General features: G+C 45.2%; 1 protein-coding gene across 5 annotated transcripts in view; it reads left to right on the forward strand.

The window, feature by feature from the left end:
* HECW2 (HECT, C2 and WW domain containing E3 ubiquitin protein ligase 2) overlaps nucleotides 1-20,271 on the forward strand; it is a 1,462,881-nt gene that overhangs the window by 1,196,983 nt on the left and 245,627 nt on the right. For all 5 annotated transcript variants that reach the window (XM_069225854.1, XM_069225856.1, XM_069225859.1 and 2 more), the window contains one exon: nucleotides 295-397. In XM_069225854.1, the coding sequence (XP_069081955.1) occupies nucleotides 295-397 (103 nt within the window). The remainder of the gene's footprint in view (nucleotides 1-294; nucleotides 398-20,271) is intronic.

A 20,271-nucleotide genomic window follows, 5' to 3' on the forward strand; every position in this document is an offset into this window, starting at 1 on the left:
GTAATACAATGTTACCAGCAGATGGCACTCTCTCATAAAATTATCCTCTGTGCTGCAACCTGGCCTGAAAATAATTGTGGCTATAATTGTGACATGCAGTTAAAGAACATTTGCGTTGACATAGAAATGATATGATAATACAAATGGTTTAACAAAATGTGCATATTAAATTACAATTGACCAAACAGAAGAAATAAGTAATAGATGTCAACGTATTTGAAACACGGAAACGTTCAGATATGAGCACGTAGCCTTGCATGTGGATCCTGATTATTTGCCCTGTTTTGCCTCTAGGTAGGGGAAGACGCGCGCCATTCGGGGCCCCCTGTCCTGCCCAGGCCTTCCAGCACATTCAATACAGTCAGCAGGACGCAGTACCAAGACCTGGTCCCAGTGGGTAAGTCCATATTTTTCCATTCTACCGTATTCTTACTAGATATTTGTGAAATGCAAACCTACTCCTGACTATGGGGTCTCGAAGCGCTACAGAACAGGTTTTACCAACAGCGGCTCACCAAAGAAATGTCACACTCTTCTTCAGTGGCAAGGAGTTACATGTAGGAGGGGACACAAAAAGAAAAAGACAGAAGGAGCGAAGGTTGACTTTAGGGCAGTACATACTAAATGTATTCCAAGATAATGCAATCTTTAAACAGCCCGACACCGAATCTAACATTCTCAAACCACATAAAAAACGAGCAGCCAAGTTTAAAACCTACTGCAGTCTTATCACTGCTTTTTTAGGAAGAGCAACATGGATGCAAGTGCAATAGTCCAAGCGTGTGTGTTTTCTCCCGCTCTTGATGTTATACTTTGAACTGTTCTTATTTACTTGAATCAAGTTTCTATCATTTTTCAGTGATTCGTAAAAGGCAAAGTAGATATTTTTGGGAACAAGTAAATACTGGTAGCACCTCCTACCTCGTGTCTTTTCGTGGGGTCTTACAGCCCGATTTCTTTTTTTGTGGGGGAAGGGGAGGTAAGTCAGTCAGGGCGATGGAGTAAAATATTCTGGCACCTTGACAGAGTTCCTGCTGGCGAAATTTAGAAATTACCACCAAACCAGTGGCCATTTCTGAAGCATTGGCAGGAACTGCTTGTCAATGTTTTTTTTACATTTGGCGCACAGCTTTGTCAATATGACGGAGCCATCCATCAAACCTATTTTTGTCCCGAAGTGGGATTTGCTTTTTGAAAACAAAAATAAAATGCCCACCTCACCGTGGGAGTTATCTCCTGTTGCAAGGAGGGGCATTAAATAGTTTTCACTGCCCCTTACCTCCACGGTTTTCCTGGCGGTGACTTCCAGTAAAAACTGATCAGTCTGTCCTATGGAGGTCAATCTCTGACGTCCCTTACACTGTTGGGCCATTGGAGGGGTGCAACCGTGGCAAAGACAGAGTGGTCTCCACCGTGGTTACACCAATGTTCCACCGCATATCAATCAGGCAGGCAGACTATTTGGTTGGCGGTAAAGATACTCTGTCACCATTGTGATGGAATACCCTTACCGCCAACATATAAATCAACCCCTGAGTGGGCAGAGGTTATGAAGGGTCGTTTTGAGTGAACAGCAGCAACCATAGCCCTTGTACGGGGTTGTTAAGGGTGTCGATTGTGGGTTTCTTTAATATATTTTTAGTTTGAGATTTGGTTCAATTGTATCTTTGTTCCTCAAGGTGAAAAGTGACAAGAAACAGGAAGGGAGAGTTTGAAACATATTCATAAAATGTCCACAACTCCATCAAATTGACATTAATATAAGTAAAAAGAGAAGTCAGTTTTTAAGCACAGTAATAAAATACAGTCTGGATGTCATTTTGAAATAAATTATGGACCCTCACTGAAATAGCTTACTCCAGCCCATGATTTTTTATCCAAAATCCTTAATCTTGGGTCTTCCTTAAAGTCAGTTGCTATGAGTTCAGAGAATGATGTTGGGTGAGGAAAAAATTCAAATAAGGGAAACAAAGAGATGTTTGAACATTTTGTGAAAATATGTTATAATGAAGGCATATTGGCAAACAGAAGATATTACATTTTTCATGGCAAGAACCACCATTAATTGTTAAAGACATGAATACAATGACTGACAAATGAACAAACTAATTGATCAGGAAAATCGAAAAGATTGTGATGAAAAAAATAGAATAATTTTGATTAGTGATCAAGCACTGAGCACATCATGGAAGATAAACCTTTAATGGCATACGGCCGGAAAAATAATTTGAGGAATGTGTTGATTAAAGCATTCAACAGGAAGAAAGATGTGATACCAACTACTCTCTCTAAACAAAACATAACCATTACCCTTGTTAAATTTGCTGCAATTGCAGTAGTTTTTAAGAGACTCCATATTATAACTTATCAAGAAAGGAAAGTGAATCATTTTGAAACAGCACCCATCTTTTGAATCATACAATATTGTTTATCTTTTGAAATGGCTGTTTAGGGGATACATTGAGGAGAATGATAACCTTATTAGGTTAACGCAAATCCATCATACAGAATAAAGATTGGAATTTTATCATAGCGAGACATTTTGATGAGGTGTGTCCTGATGTGGCCAATTTGAGATTTTAAGAACAGGGAAGAATTAAGATTCCATGCGGTGGAGGAAGTACTACTAATTTTACTACACGTACAGAATCTTAAGTGGCATTTCTATAAACTGTCTACCCATAAGAATTGCCCGAATGCCAGGATTACTTATGAACAGTAAAGTTTGGTTCTTAACTAATTCTTTTCTGTAGCAATATATTTGTTTGCTACATGTTGTTGGCCACACTGTCGTGAGGAAGGAACATGTTAGGTCCCGAAATGCTTCAAGAAATAATTAAATGTGTGTCAAGGTTTTACAAAATTGCTTAACAATTGGAATGTTCTGAAAAGTATCAATCGGCTTTGAATCACAGATTTCATTTAGTACACCCTGCATAAACAGAGAATTATTCTGTAAATATGTGTGCTGTTTATTCAATTCACCTCAATAGACTTTAAAGTCGAAGTTCATGAGTGAACCCTGCCAGTCACCCTACCCCTTTCCATTTGCCCAAGCTTCCACTTCACAAGCTGCAGCAGGTGAAGTGGGCAGTCTTACATCTGAGTGGTTTAGTGTGTAATGTAAGGTTTAGTTCAAGGTAGTGGCTCTGCAGGGACGTTACCTAAAAAAAAAAAAAGAGACTGCAATGCAACCTCTACAAAAAATAATTGTAAACCTAATGTTCATGACGTAAGAATAACATTCCCTAAAGAGCAAATGATCAAACGGACCTAGATCAATACCACTGAACCTTCTACAGTTGGGTTTGAACCATGACCAGTAGATCCTTGAAGATCTGTGGGATATTTGTGTGAGATAACTGTATATAAATCGAATAAAAAAGGGACTCATTTACAGAGTTAGAGCTCAGACTTTATATTGGCCATTGCTATGGCCCTTCTAACACTTCATTGGTAGTACCAATTTAGCGTCTCAGCTCATTTTTTCATGCTGTGACATGACACAGGTCCTGATCTAGAGTTTGGGGGATTGTGGGGGAGCCACCAAACATTGACAGATGTTCCATCCACATTATGTGGAGTGTATACATGTATAAAATTGTGTATGTGTGTGAGAGGACGGTTCTGACTATCTGGTTCACCCTGATTTTTTGCTTTTCGATCATCTGTTTTTTGACCTTTTACTGTGAGGGAGCCTCGTAGTTGGGGACTCCCTCAAAGTAAACTCATGGTAAAATGGACTGCGCGTTTTTACCGCCGGTGCCGCCTTGCAAAGGGAAGGCTGCGGTGGCGTAGCAAGAGTAGGAGGCTCTGGGCTGATAACACGTGTGAGGGCTGCACAGGGAGGATTCCTGGCATCTGTAGCCCAAGAACTGCACTTAGTTAGCCGGGCCCAGAAGGAACTATGCAGAGTGAGTGGTGACCTGGAGTGGGCCTCATGAGATGGGTGTACATATGTGAGGGATAGTAAGTCTGCTTACTGTCTTTTCACTGTTGAGACACTTCATTAAATGTCAAAGGGAATGGATGGCCTAGGGCGCAACTCAGGTATCGCAGGGCCCACAGATACCAGGGTCATACCAATGTACACTGTAACTTGTATGAAAAGAATGATCCAGTAGGTTACAAAGGCACCGTTATACAGCTTATGGGTCATCCAGGAATGTCATCTTTCTCTAACTCAGCTCAGGATGAGGGCCAATTACTTCTCTGTCCAGCTGCCTGAGCAGGGCCTTGCATTAATCAGTCAGATGTCATTACGTGCCACGAGCAGGCCGGAGAGGCCCTGGAAGGAATGTCAGGGAGGAGGGGCTGAGACTTTCAGAGCACATGTGGCAACTTACTCCTGGACTACACCATTTTGAGCTATCCAAGAAGACTGTGCAGGAAGGAGGGGACAATGGCAAGGAAGTGATGTGGCAGATCTGGATAGGCCAATGGTGCAAGCCAGCTGGTCACTTCTGCCCCCACTTAAAAGGTCTTGCACAGGGGAGGGCTCGCTCTCTTGGCTGTGCTGCACTACAGGACACTGAGACTGAAGACGGGCGTCATGGACAACTGGAAAGAAGAACCCGCTGCCTGCTCATTGGGGCAGGGACTCTGCCCATGAATGACTTCAAACCCAGCGAGGCACATGCCAGGGCCAGATACGCTGGCCCCCTTAAACCCCCTGAGGACCAGTAGGGGAAAAACTGGGCTGGCCCAAGGAAAGCGCGCTGCCCAGCAGAAAAGAAAGGCACCCAGAGGAAAGGCTGGTGCAGAGAATCAGTGGGACTGGCTCCCTACAATCTGGGAACCTTCTAGGCCAGGAGGCCTAATAAAAGTGCTCCTGGTTGCAAGGGTCCATCACCAGGAGCGAAACAACATAAAGAACGCCAAAAACAGTGCTTGGGGGCCTGAGATAAGAGGAGAAGCAGGTCTGCGACCTTTTTGTGAGCAAGCGACGAAGCGCGTGAGGCTCTGCGATTGCTCCAGACTGTGCTCCCAGGGTGGGCCATGTCCCGGGGGCTCCCCCAAAAAGAAGAGGAGATGGGGGGGTGCTATCACACTCGGCCTGTTGCCAAGGAGGGGGCCCGACCCTATCCTGGGGCCCTGTGGAGGCTTGCCCATTCATGGAGAAGGGGGTGGCGCCACCGCACCTCCCCCGTCATCGCAATAGTGAGGGTGGCCCGGGCCTCATCCGGGGCCCCAGGTAACTGAAAACAAGCCGGGGAGCGCGGTTGTCGCCTCAAAGCAAAGTCAGGCAGCACCATCACGCTCCCTGTAAAAATGTTGGAAGGGGGACCCGGACCTCATTCTGGGGCCCGCCAAGAATGATGGTTGGGGGGGCTCCATTGTGCCCCTGCAAAGATCGCCGCCGGCTCTGGGAGAGGCCGGCAGCCAAAGAAGAAGCCTGTGAGCGCAGTCGCGCCCCATGTGAAGATGCCAGAGGGACCCGGTGCTCCATCCCGGGGCCTTGTTAAGAAGAGGAAGCTGGGGAGTGCTGGTGTGCTCCCAGTGAAAGCGTGGAGGGGCCCCGGACACCATCATGGGGCCCCCAATGGTGCAGAGGAAGAGGGGGGAGTGCCATCGCACTCCCCTAGGGGGCCTGACCGGCCGCAGCTGCTGCACACACCTGCCTGCAGGAGCGGGCAGATACCAAATGAAGGGCTGGCTCCCGCAGCAGCACCTGAAGGTTCTGGCCATGCGGGGAGCCGCTGGGAGCAGTCAGGGGTGGGCTCCCTGCGCCACTCCCCTACTTGGGACAACCTACCTGGTGTGGGAGTGTCTGGGTGGGACCGGGCACCCTCTAGGAGGTGCAAAATCATTCCGGCAGGGTGGCGGCTCTCCAAGCGCAGCGGAAGAGCCGCTCATCTCATATGCCCCCTGCCGCACAATGCCTTGCGGGGCACCACGATTGCTTTTGGTTCCTCGCCAGCTTGTGGTGGCCCCAGGAAGATGGGGTCACCACCAACAGAGAGTAAATGGGCAGGGGGAGCTGCAGGAGCAGCGCAGCCTCCCCCCAACACGAAGATTTGTGCCCCCACCCTAGGTTGGGTGGGACAAAAGAAGGATAGACCCCCAAGGATTCTAAAGCATGTTTTAAGCACAACCTTGTGGGAATTTTTGTTCTTCATTTGGTGAACTGCGCCCTCTCGCGCGAAGAGCTGTAATTACAAGTGTTTTTACAGCAATGGTGGAAATAGTAGCATGTTATGCTAAGTGTATTCTCGTTATGTGTGGTCCCAGTATTGGGGCCAATGGTATGACTTAGGAAAGGTCATATGACAAGGCACTCTCTAGGGGTGTAGGATGGTATTATACAATGTTAATCAACAGTAATCTGAAAGTAATCTAAGCATAATCCTAACAGCCCAATCATTCCAACATGCCTCTACATGTTCCTGTTTATGTTTATTTGAATAATGAGACTGACAGCCACCACTGATCAAAGTAGATGTGCTGTATTCTAAGATTTAGGTCCTTTCATTCCAAGTTACAGTCCAAAATTGCATAGGGATAGAAATAAATGTTTTGCCATCTGGTTGGTACCAACACCTGCATGGGCTAAACCGGAAAATTTAGAATCATCTCTGCTTTTTGTCTGACTATTTTAGACACAAGACAGGGTATTAGAATCATTTTATTTGAGGCCCCAGAAGCTGATTAATTAGTTAGTTAGTTAAAAAAAAATCTGACGACTGTCTTCATTATCCATTCAAATATTTCCAGGAGAAACCTCAGTTGCTTAAGTTCCACTGGTCCCCTAAGAGACAATTCAACATAGTGTTTTAAATTCCTGGAATATGAATCACTTGAAACACGATCTAACATTTGAGGCATTATTTCCCACAGTTACTGGCTTATCGAGTGAGCAAATGATCTTAGCTCATGACTCGTTTTATGTATCCCTCAGTGACGCTTAGTGTGCTTTTCAATAGTATAGAACATACAACTTCGTTCTACAGTAGGATGGACGAAGTGATCGTTCCCACAGCTGAGACTGTGGCCAGCTACTTATTTGCCTGTGATGTGTGGCAAGAAACAAAAAGGCTTTCTATTTTCAAATGCCAGAGAGCAAATTAATATCTTTCAGAATAATTACCAACCTGTTGCACCATTTTGAGGATGGGACAAATTGCAGGGACAATTCGTGGAGGGTCCAATCAGTCAGTTCCTCATTTTGCTACTTTTTCAGGAGTGGGTGAATGCCTGTGGAAATTACACTTTTCCAAGGGCAAAGTGAAGGTGTGCAGGGGAAGAAACTTGGGGCCAGAGTACAGAAATTGCCGTTCGACTGCCAGAGCACAAATGTTAAGCCAATACAACGTAAAGTGGTTATTCCCTCATCTGCATAGAGCCATTGTCCCATCCAAATGAGGGATTGCTTTTAGTATATGTCTTCCAGGAGGTGGTGTACAGGTAGTAGGCCTTCTCTGGTCCCTTTCATGAACTTGACCCACCAGGGGGACTCTGGCAGACCTAGCTGTAGGTCAGGGGTTTTGTAGGCATGTACAAAAGCTGTCGCACTGTTCCATTAGAGTCTATGCATGTGCTTTCTGTAAACATGCCCCTGAAGAGGGTTGTCAAGGCCTCTATCTGGGTGGGAGTAGTGGCTGATTGCACTCAAACTGATGGAGACGTTAAGCTTGTAGGAAAGATGGAATAGCAGGTGAACTGTGCTTTGTGCTTCCTGAAGTCTGTGCTGTAACTTGCTATGTGGGTGAAGCAGCACAAACTGGAGCTGTACAATTCTGCCATAATCCAGATTCTAGAGAGAAGTGAAACAAAATAAACTCTAGTCAAAAATTCTGAATGCTTTAAATTATACAAGGTTCCATTTATTTACTTGTTTTTTACAGTATTTAAACAGGGTGACCCGAGCTTCAGAGACACTAGGGTTTTTTATGTATATCATGTCGATACATAGTGCATTTATAACCACCAGCTTCCGACAACTATAGCTATGACTCTCCATGGCAATCATTGCACCATGGCCTAGCTGTAAAACAGGGAGACTTATTGTAGAAAGGGACTGAAAGTTTAAGCTTTTTATTTATATGGAATATCATGAGATTTGAGATCGTTATTATGAATTCAGTGCTCTGGTTTCATACTCTGGTGCCAGGCAAGAGAAGGCCTGTTATGTGATCTTGGTGTTGTTCGTTTTGGGGGCTACACAGTCAGTCATGGTCCCTCTTGTTAGTTTGCCTCTCTGTGGTATAATGTTTTCTTGAAGGTAACCTGGAATCCTGAAGTGTCTCCTCTTATGTGTCGCTTAGGAGATCTTGAAATTGATGCATACTTCCCGTTGCAGCCAGTGCATTTGCTTTAGGAACAGTGTTATATGATCTGATAGTCGTTAATTTCCCATTAACACTGCTGCAGTGCGTAGGGTGGTAGTCAGAGGCCAGATTTTAGACTTAGGCAAACTTGCTAAATTATTGTTGCTGCTTTATGTATGCAAGAGTACCACGACTTGTACAGCAGATTTAAAGTCTACTGGCGGAAGAGCTCTTTATATTATTTAAGAGGTATAGCTGGTGTGTAGTGGTTTTCTTCAGTTTATTAACATTTTTATTGATTTTTGCCTCTAGTAAATGTCGAGGATTTTGTTACTGATGTGCTGGTGAGCAAGTGCATGATTACTTGTGGGGTGAAGGACAAATGTGAACTTACTAGGAATCAACTTTGATGAGAAGGCAGCCATCTAGTCTCTTAAATTTTGTCAGAATTCTTTCAGGTTGGTTTTATTTGAACGATTGTACACTCCGAGGTACAACAGCATATTGGTGTATGTTCTTGCCTTGTACTGTCTCTATGAATATTTTAAAGTGGTGAGCTGGATGAACTTTGCAGTACACCAGAGCTTAAGGAGTCAATTATGTCTGATAAACCTTGTTCTTTTTGTTACTGATTGTCCACCTAAAGAACTGAAAAAGCTTCTGGGGAGAGCCAGTAGTTTTGTTAACGTTGGAAAGAGCAGCATGAACCCGGTGGGCTAGGTAAGAGCTCTGGTGTTCTTATTCACAAAGATGTTATGAACCTGTTGGAGGAGTGTAATATGAAGTCATTTTTTGTCCCTCAATAAAAATGGGATATGGAACTATGACAGATAAATTATGCCTTCTCTAGTTTACTAGTGTTTTCAATCTACAGAAATGTTTTAATTAATAAAGAGCCAAACTCTTTGTTCTTCCTCACCATCGCATGATCTTTGCTTGCAATGTCTACAACCTTGCAGTTGTATTTAAAACAGAATGGTGTGTTTTCCTTCAATCTACGTCGCTGCATTATTGTTCCCTAGCTCAGATATTTTTTCAAAGTAGACATATAAAGTTAGACAGTGTGGCGTTGATAGTTTTTTAAAATTTGCGTCAGAGCGCTTCTTGGTTTGTTTTTCCAATGCTGCCATGTGGAATTTAAAATCCACCACTCAAGTGGGTCCCGCCTATAGAGTTAAAAGCTGAACAGAGACATCCAGCACTCATGATCCATTTTACCCAGGTACTGTTTGCTTCCTAAACTCTTTTCGTATTCTTACAATGCCCTACTACAATAAACTCATGTGTCAGGGGATTAATGTAGAAAATAAAAGATTTGCTCCAGAGTTCTTAATTGTCTTTCAGACATTTGATTTTCTAAGTGTTGTTTAAAGTGGAAAAGAAGACAAACTATCATATAAGGACCGTCTTACCCTCTTCTTAAAGGGATGCAAAGGCTGAAAGCCATATAAAATGGCTTTTGGAGAAATAACATTTAAAAAAAATTCTCATGAACTGTAAGTTTCATAGGCCTCTTTCCATGAAATTGATATCAGTGCTACAACCACTGCCAACACCTTGGTGAACACCCGAGGGGCGCTGGTGAGGCCAGAGGGAAGTACGGCAAACTGAGAGTGCTCTTGGCCCACCATGAACTGCAGGTAGTGTCTGTGGGCAACAGGATGGCAAGGTGAACATATATATCCTGCAAGTCCAGCGCTACCATCCAGTCTCCAGGGCAGACAGGCCCTGAGCTAAGGTGAGCATCTTGAACTCTTCAATTTTCAGGGAGACATTGAGAAGGCACAGGTTTAGAATAGGATGGAGGCCTCTGCCCTTTTTGGCACCAGCAAATAGCGAGAATAGCAACCACCCACTACTTCTGATGCTAGCACCCTCTCTATAGCCCCTTGGGCCAAAAGTACCAACACTTTCTGACTGAGCAAAGAATGATGGTCCTCTTTAGGTTCCTCCTCTGCACTGTTTGCAAAACCACTTTGTCCGATATTTTATGGGCTACTGGTCATTTGATGGTGGATCCTGTCCCCCACTGGGTGCCCATGCTGGTATAAGGGCAAACAAAAGGGTTTGGTGGATGCAGCTGTGGGAGAGGAGAGATTGGGGGGAGACCGTGTGGTGGTCTGACCAGACCTTTGGCTGGCGGTCCCACATGGTCTATGAGAACCGCGTCTTCAATCACGAAAAGGCTGAGAAGCCTGTTGGCCTTGGTGGCTAGGTGGGAAAGGACACAATTGGTAGACACTACTATAACCATGGAGAGGGGTAAAGGTGGATTGGGGTTGGCAAGTGGCTATGGATAGGCCCAACTACCTGGCCATAGCTCTGCTGTCCTTAAAGCACTCCAGCGATGAGTCCGCCTTCTCACTAAAGAAAAAAGAGTAATAAATAGGCATGTCCATGAGCAAAACATGGAATTCTCCTGACAATCCAGAGGTTCTCGGCCAGGTGTGGCATCTAAGTGCCACTGACAATTAAATCACTCTGCTCAGTGAGTCGGTTGTGTCAAGTCTACATGTGATGGTGAACTTTGCTGCATCCCTCCCATCAGCAGTAGCTTGAAAGAGTATTGCTCGGGCCTCCTTTGAAGCCATTGGTAGCACTTGCGCAAACCAAATCCCACGTAATGTTAGTATATCGGCCCAAAAGGCATGCAGTGTTCACAAACAGCACTGCTAGACTGGGGAAGGAGAAAATCCTCTTAGCAAAATGACCTTTTGGATTCCCTATCTGGTGGAACTGGTAGGGAACGCACCAAGATTGATCCTAGAATTGGAGGCTTGGACCACCAAAATCTCTGGGGTATGGTTCTCAATGAGGAAACTGGGGCCTGCCCAATGGCGGTGGACAGGAGCAGACCAATGGTGGTGGACAGTCGTCCTGTGCACAGGAGCCCCTGTGCAGGGCCTTGACCAGACCTCTTCCCCAAAGAGAACATCTGCAAGAGCTTTGTTGAATGGGACTAGTGATTCAGAGGTGGCAGCTCCAAGCTGAAGCACCTCAGACCAAGACCTTCATCTTCACTGCCACTGTGGGCAACTGAAGATCCAAGACCTCAGCTGCTCTCTGCAACACCAATGCAAGTGAGGCATCCTCCTCCATAGCTTATGAAGGGAGAGTGATGAGTCCCTGGACTTTCTACACGACCGGTATCAAAAGAATCGCAAGGTCATCGGGGTTGAGGAGCTTCAAGGGTCATTCCCTCAGGACCAGGTCTTAGAGTCATGGTCCCTCTATAAGCACCACAGGCAAACCAAATGAGGATTTGTTACAGACATCTGCCTGTGACAGGCACCATGCGGTGTAAAGCCTACTGGCATCTTAGGGGACATCCCTAATACGGAAAGAAAAGAACTGACTGTATGGGCACCACACATATCATTTCCAATGCGGCTGACATGGAGCAGAATGATGACCACTACTGGCACGCAGGAGTAGTGCTTCAAAATTTCCAGATCGAGTCTGAGCCTGGGGAATATTCTAAGTTAAGAAATCTGCAGCTAGAACTCTAATAGATATTAGACTACTAATAAAGATTCAAATCAATATTGCTAGGAGTGTGCCCTCTCCCATTAGCTTCAATGGGATACCTCTCCTTTCTACTAAATTTTGCCTCTTTCTTAACCCCACTGCTGTGATTCAAGTAGATACTGCTGCCGTTTTCAACAAGTTACATTTTTTGTCATATTCAGACTAATCACAACTAAGGTATTAGTTCAGACACACAGGCCTTAATAAAGTCTTTAGGTCATCACACCCTTTAGACAAAATAGATGTTGGCAGTCGGTGTATTGTACAAAATCTGAGATGCTTATGAAATACTTAATACGGTCGAGGTTCCTCTCCTTTCTTTGCTGAGGGACGGAGAATCAATCAAAGGAAAGTAAAAGAACACAAACTTCTTGTTTATGTATTTTTTTCCATTGTTTTCGGTTGATTTGTAAAAAAGAAAAAAATGAAAAAAATAGGTCCCTGATGTCAGCAGTGAAAACATACAACCCATCCAGTCAAAAGGATAGTAAAGCAGCTATGCTCCATGTGTGGAACAGAAGCAAGAATAGGGATGAATGCCACTGAATCAAGAGCAGGAAACTGAAATAGATAAAAAGCTATCCAGTCTTGAGAATTGGATAACTCAAAGCCCACTCTATATATTGAATTGTTCCTAATAGGTCTTTGATAACAGACAGCTAAAACTCTTTCTAGGCAAGGCCTACAAATTGCCTTTGGAAATTCATCTTTCTATTATGTTCCCAGCATCAATGAAGAGACACCTGGCACATATCAATCGGCCTTCTACCAGCATTATTAGATTCTGTGATGTATCAATGGATGTTCAGCGGTATGGAGCTAAATAGTAATCACTGTAAGCTGGTGACCGCTTGGGGATGTGGTCAAAATCAGATGGGCAGCAGGTTTGTGAAAACCCACTCCGAGCACACTGTAACTACTTGCAATCATGAGATGGTGTCTGGTGGGCTCCATGGTGTGGAAGTGGTATGCTTCAGTGGATTTCTGATACCAGTGTCCTACCGCCTAGCCCTATAGAAGTTCTTGATTATGTATGGCTGTCTCTTGTAATTGCAAGGACAATGAGTCATAAACATTGGCAATGTGCCCCATTTTCAGCTTAACTCAGATCCACTGTCACTGGAGAGCCTCTTGTCGTCTCCCCACTATATGATGCAGTAAACAGTGGCCAGTGCAGTGGTTTCAGTCAATCAATATAACTTTATCCTGTTCATAAATAAAGAATAAAAACATGTAAATCAAATAACCCATTAAAAAGTCCCATAATTCTACAGTCACAGTTTACAGAAATGAATACTTTAACCTGCATGCTTCCTGCAAACTATGTTAGAAACCAGAATGAAAACATGCAAGTAAAAATTATGAATCTTCCTACACAGATTATCTTACCTAATCAAAGTGCATAGTGCCTTGTGAATGTGTTGCCAAGCGAAGAAAAGTTGCTGAAGATAATTGTAGACTTCAATACAATGCCTGAGGTTCCTAAGTTTTAAAAAGGGAACCAAGTACCTCCTTGTATATATCTTATAAAAGTCACAGAAAAATAAGAAATGCAGCATCTATTTTCTTGAAGCCTCGACACATGGGCAAACTCTACTTTCTAATTTTCCTTGGTGCCCAAGCAGAAGCAGAGTGAGTACTTAATCGTGCCAGCTCTACATCGGAAAAATAATGAACGGGTCCATCGTCATCTAGTTATCCAAAAGTAGCTGGCAGGGGAAGTTTCCCTGGTTAAATACATACAACTTGCTACTGATAGTTTCAAGCATTTTATATGTTCCCTCCCAGTTAGGAACTGAGCTAACTGTGCAGCTTGTACCATCTTGGTATTTGTAGCAGTGCAAGTTGCGCAGTCAGTAAAAATATGAGGCAGGTCAAACTCCCAAAACAATTTTTTGACACGTGCCAACCACGGAATCATAGATCCCTTATCACATGACAGGCAATCATTTATTATATTTCTGGTTAATGCTGCCTCCTCTTTCTTCCAGATAGAGAGGCACAATAAAGGGGGTATAATACAAATATAATTACCTAAGTAGCCAACACCCAATTCCCTATGGCAAATGTAGTGGAACCTTGAGGGGAGCAGCCAGTATTTTTCTAAGAAAGCAATTCTCTTCACTCGGCAATGTCTCAATCTTTAAGCCCCATATTTTGCTATTGGGACACATTGCACAGCATAAATCAGCAACAGCGGGGCAGGTGCCATCCCTCCTGACTGACAGGGGAGACTTAGAAGAGAACCCATAGTCTGGCCAATTTTGCCACGTGTGGTGCCCATGAACCTGATGAGCTAAAAGGCACCCCAAGGTAGGGAAAAGTACCACTACTTGTTATGGAATGACTACTTACACGAATAATCACAGGTTTAGCAGGCTTAAGGCCACAAGTCAGGGTAAATGACTTAGAAACGTTTTTTTGTGACCATAAACTGGACAAATGAGTGCGCTAACTTGCACAACACATTGGGGGTATGTGCTTTAAGTACAGCATCGTCTGCATACAGCAAAGCACGCAACGGAGCACCATTAATTTTAGGCACGTCAGTGGTACCTAAAACAGGTCAGTGGCTATTTTGTTAATGTAAATGATGAATAACAATGGAGTGAGAAGGAACCCTTGTTTGACCTCCCGATTAACATAGATTTCATTCGATACCACATCATTCTGACTGAACTTAACCCTGGCCTTCATATTGGTGTGCAACGAAATTAACAGGTGCACCAAGTTCGGGTCAAGTCCCGTCTCAAAGTGCAGCCCCCACAGCTTTGTCCGACTGACACAATCTAAGGCCACTGACAGGTCCCTAATAGCTAGAAAAATATGGGACCTCTTGCCCACCGTATATTTCCTAATAATTAGAGTTAATTTTAAAGCATTGTTCAACTGTGCCAGTTCCAGAATGGAACCCATACTGACATGCATTTAAAATATTATCTTGAGCCCGTTCCAATATGCTATTATAGAGAACTCTACCAAGGATTTTAGCTCAGATGTCTATCAATGAGATGGGATATAACAATGCAGCTTGGAATGGTCACCTTTTTTAAACATAGGGACAATCACTAAGCTCATCCATGAAGTGGGTATAGTCTGGAGACTTAAATTATTAAAAACGTTTGTCAACAGAGGTGCCCATGAGTCTACTTCACTCTTAATTAAATCAATTGAAACAACATCTGAGCCTGGCGCTTTATCCCCTTTACTCTGCTGCATGGCAATAGTAACTTCATATACAGAGGCCTGAAATAATAATGATGGAGGCTCCAGTGCTACAGACAACATCGAAGGTGGATCAGGTGCTTCATAGATCGTAGAAAAATGGGCCTCCCAAGCAGTACTTATATGAGGGCTAATGGTGATTAATGTTTGGTCCACAGATCGGACACTTGAAACTGTTCTCCAAAAATATTTGATATCCTGTGAATGGGTAAGGCATGATAATATGTCCCTTTATTGAGAAATAATTTAATTCTGCCTCCTAGTCACAAATTTATAGTGTTTCCGGATGGCGGCTATAGCGATATGATCTATAGGTGACACATTAAGGGCCTTGCGTAGGAAACAATTAGCCTACGAGCACACCTGAAGGAACTGTTGAAGTAAGCCTCAGCAAGGCCTACTAGGGCAAGGGGTTCACCTTTCTCTGCACAAAGTCCTTCGACCATGTAGGAAGAAGTTGGCACAGGAACTGAAATAAAAGACAAAGTTTATTAACCTCATGAGGTGGTACTACAGTTCAAACAGCACCCTTAGGTAATGTCTGAAGTAGCACACTGAACTGAGAGAGCATGGTCCTTTTATGCCCACGCAGGGGCTAAAAGGAGGTGGTACGATTATAGAAGCAAGACTTGTATACATGTAAGGTCATGTGGAAAATGCACAGTCGACAGGTAGGAGGAGCTAACAGTTTTCAAGGACTAACAGCTGCAGACCTTACTGAGCATGTGCGAAAGTGGGAGATGCTAAATATAACTTGTCACTAGGCAGATTTCAAGAGCAGTTAACAGAAAGGTAGGACAGAGCATATGGTGAGCACATGGCAGCATGTGACAGAGAAAATGGCTGCCATGAATACAAAATGGATTCCGCGAAATGTTCACAATAGTTACAAATACAGATGTCTTCTGCTAATGCTTAATCTAATCGCTGCTAAACTACAACAGAACCAGCGTAGGACTGGCTCTGAGGGTCTCGAAGGTTTTAAAAGGGACTGGCGAATTCTAGAGCATAAATTAACAAAACAATTAACCATCACCCTTTGCCCATCCACACCCTCATCCAGACACCCCATAAGAAGATCTATATTCTCCGAGACTCCCTTGCCTAAGTGATTCAAAGACTCAATCAATTTCTAACAGAGTCTAAGATTGTCTGTGGTTACTGACAGATTCCTAAGCCCCACAGAAATGTTTTAATTTACCCTGGATGAAAAGTCAAGGGCTATTTGTAATGGGTCATGATCTTCAAAGTCTGTGTGGATGACAGTTCCATAATGCAGCTGATTATTTAAGTTATGGCACACAAAAATATCTAATCAATTATTGAGACACAGTTCTTCCCCCTATAAGTGGACTTCCTTGAGTTATTAATACCCACAACATCTAACGCATCAAACATATCATGAATAGCAAGGAAGACTTCCAGCTCTTTACCTTTTGTGTCTATGGCTACAAGCCTGTCCAATTCATCTGCCAAACAACCATTAAACAATTTAGCATTAAAATCTCCAGCAAAGCATATATATGATTGTTGGCCTATTAGAGCCTTTCTCACCACAATTTTCGAGATAGTCAAACAAACCCAAAAGGTAATGATTAGGGGCATTGGTAGAGTCATTATTATAGAAATCAACCAGATATATAGGTAAAGCCCTCTTTAGAAGAACCACCTAACAGTCACCACAATTAATTTGTTCATCCTCGGCATGGCATCCAAGTAGCAAATTAACCCATACTGTTAGACAACCAGACGCATGGCCTGAACGGGACAGGGTAGCTGGAACTCTAAAGCACATGTAGCCTCCAACTATTATGGGGTTAATCTTCTAGGTTTTCTGAAAGAACAATATATCATAAGATTTGATAAATGTGCCAATCCAGGGAAACCATCTTCGTACATAGTCCTGCGACATTCCAACTCAATATTCGAAGGGGGTGACACTCTATAGTGATGGGATCAATCGACTAAGAATTCCCTGGTGGTGGCAGACCTGCTATCGTGATGATACTTTCAGGCATAAACACAGGCTGTATCTGAAGGGGTGGCTGTTGTAGCCCACTAGAATAAACACTTTTAACCCCTGTCATATTCCGTTCAGCAATGTCCTTTGGCGGGTTAGATACTCCATGTCAATCAATCTCATTGTACTCCGACAGCATTGCATATCTGTTATTGCAGAATAGGCTTTGAAGTATTTGTGGTCGGGGTCTTTATAATGGATAAAAACATGCCTCCTTTCTATGGTTTTTTAGAAATACTCTAATGGTAGTGTAATTATGTTGGATTCTTTGCGCCTCACCACCTTTTCAGTACCCAACAATTTCTCCACTGTGGTAAGGCGCTTAAGGTTTACAACCATGCGGTCTCCAATAATGTCTATTTTCAGAGGACTGACCCATCTTACTTGGTGTGTCATTAAAATTTAATTTACTCCGTCAATACTAAAATCTGTGTGCTCCCCAAGCCAATGAACCACTGTATTTCGAGCCTGTTGCATGTATCTAGTTGATCTCTCATCAGGGGCGGCCCACCAGCCAACCCCACGACATAGGGACATGCATCTGGTGGAAAGTTGGACCCTTGACCCAAGGGTAGGTCGCTCCCCCTGCCGCTGCAGCTCCTCCAGGTTCCTGAGTTCCTGAGACCCACCCCACAGTAAGTACCCCCCACCTCCCAGCCCCTCGTTCTGCCCCGCGCTACTCACCCTCTCTCCTGCTCCTGCTTCTTTTCCTCTTTCCTTCTTCTCTGTTCTTCCTCCTCGCTCCTCGTCTGTATTCTTCTTCTGTACTCCTCTTCTCCCCGTCTTCTCTCCTCTTCTCTTCTTCCTCATCTTCTGCTGTGGTATTCTGCACCCTGTTTCTTAGTTTTTTGTATCTCCCTCCGTGTTCTTCTGTGTTCTTCTGTGTTCCTCTGTCTTCTTCTGTCTTCCTCTGTCTTCCTCTGTCCTCTTCTGTCTTCCTCTGTGTTTTTCTGTCTTCCTCGGTGTTCTTCTGTCTCCCTCTGTGTTCTTCTGTATTCTTCTCTGTTCTTCTGTCTTCTTCTGTCTTCTTCTGTCTTCCTCTGTCTTCTCCTGTATTCTTCTGTGTTCTTCTGTATTCTTCTCTGTTCTTCTGTACTCCTCTCTGTTCTTCTGTGTTCTTCTGTGTTCTTCTGTGTGTCTTCTGCTCTTCCGGTCTTCTGCTCTTCCGGTCTTCAGTCCTTCCGGTCTTCTGCTCTTCTATTCTTCTTTTCTTCTGTTCTTCTTGTCTTCTGCCTTCGGCTCTTCTGCCTCCTCCGTCCTCTTCTCCCCGCGCCTGCCCTCCTGCTCCTGCCTCATCCCCCTCCCCCACTCGCATCCCCCCCTCTATCTCCCCTATCTAACCCGTTCACTTTCTACCTCCCTCACTCCTCCTATCGACCTATCTCTCCATCCCTCTATCCCACTATCCAACTCCCTCACTCTCCACCTCCTCCTATGTTCCTATCTCTCTATCTTTTTCCCTATCTATCGATTTCTCTATCTACCTTTTCTCTCTACCTATTTCTCTATCTCTCCCCCCCTCCCGCCACCCCCTCTATTACCTATCTTCCTATCCCCTCACTCTACCTCTCACCCTCACCCACCTCTACAACCCCCCTCCCCTATCTTCACAACCCTACACCTATCTTTCTCCCTAATCTCCTAAACCTCCTAACACTCTCCCCCCTCCACCCTTAAACCCCCCTCCCCCAGCTCTTCTCACTCTACCTGTCCCCCCCCCTCCCTCGCGCTTTCCCGCCGCGACCTCCTGCACGCCCCCGCCCCCCAGCTCCCATTCGCCCCCAGCTGACCCCTCCCCCCCTCCTACCTCATATGGCGGCCGCTGCGCGACAGTGGTAGCGACCCTTGACCCAAGGGTAGGTCGCTCCCCCTGCCGCTGCAGCTCCTCCAGGTTCCTGAGTTCCTGAGACCCACCCCACAGTAAGTACCCCCCACCTCCCAGCCCCTCGTTCTGCCCCGCGCTACTCACCCTCTCTCCTGCTCCTGCTTCTTTTCCTCTTTCCTTCTCTGTTCTTCCTCCTCGCTCCTCGTCTGTATTCTTCTTCTGTACTCCTCTTCTCCCCGTCTTCTCTCCTCTTCTCTTCTTCCTCATTTTCTGCTGTGGTATTCTGCACCCTGTTTCTTCGTTTTTTGTATCTCCCTCCGTGTTCTTCTGTGTTCTTCTGTGTTCCTCTGTCTTCTTCTGTCTTCCTCTGTCTTCCTCTGTCTTCTTCTGTCTTCCTCTGTGTTTTTCTGTCTTCCTCGGTGTTCTTCTGTCTCCCTCTGTGTTCTTCTGTATTCTTCTCTGTTCTTCTGTCTTCTTCTGTCTTCCTCTGTCTTCTTCTGTATTCTTCTGTGTTCTTCTGTATTCTTCTCTGTTCTTCTGTACTCCTCTCTGTTCTTCTGTGTTCTTCTGTGTTCTTCTGTGTGTCTTCTGCTCTTCCGGTCTTCTGCTCTTCCGGTCTTCAGTCCTTCCGGTCTTCTGCTCTTCTGTTCTTCTTTTCTTCTGTTCTTCTTTTCCTCCAGCTCTTCTCACTCTACCTGTCCCCCCCCCCTCCCTCGCGCTTTCCCGCTTCGACCTCCTGCACACCCCCGCCCCCCAGCTCCCATTCGCCCCCAGCTGACCCCTCCCCCCCTCCTACCTCATATGGCGGCCGCTGCGCGACCGCGTGCAGCGGGTGCGCCGCTGGCGCACCGGAGGCGCGCCAGAGGCAAGCCCGTCTGCGCCCGTCTGCGCCTGGCCCGCGCCCAGCGCCATGACCCCTGGTCCCCAGCGCTCCCAAGCCCCGATGATCCGCTATGACCCCACCACCCTCCATGCCCTCAACCCAGGACGCTCCAACACCTGCTTCCAAGCTCACCCCAAACGCACCCATGGACCCTTCGCCTGCAACTCCTGCAAACGCATCTTCCACCACGCAACAACTACGACCACAAGCCCACGCGCCATCAACCACCTCAAGTGCATCCTAGTCAACGCTCGCTCCGTTCACAAACACGCCGTTGAACTCTGGGACCTCCTAGACTCCACAGCACCGGACGTCGCCTTCATCACGGAGACCTGGATGAACGCCTCCTCTGCTCCAGACATCGCCACCGCCATCCCCGAAGGCTATAAGATCTCCAGGAAAGACCGCACCAACCAAGTAGGAGGAGGCATCGCCATCGTCTTCAAAGACTCCATCAGCGTCACCACCTCCACTGAAGACTCCCCTCTTGCCGCTGAACACCTGCATTTTCAGATTCGCACCG

This window comes from Pleurodeles waltl, chromosome 3_1 (genome assembly GCF_031143425.1).
Source record: "Pleurodeles waltl isolate 20211129_DDA chromosome 3_1, aPleWal1.hap1.20221129, whole genome shotgun sequence".
NCBI lineage: Eukaryota > Metazoa > Chordata > Amphibia > Caudata > Salamandridae > Pleurodeles > Pleurodeles waltl.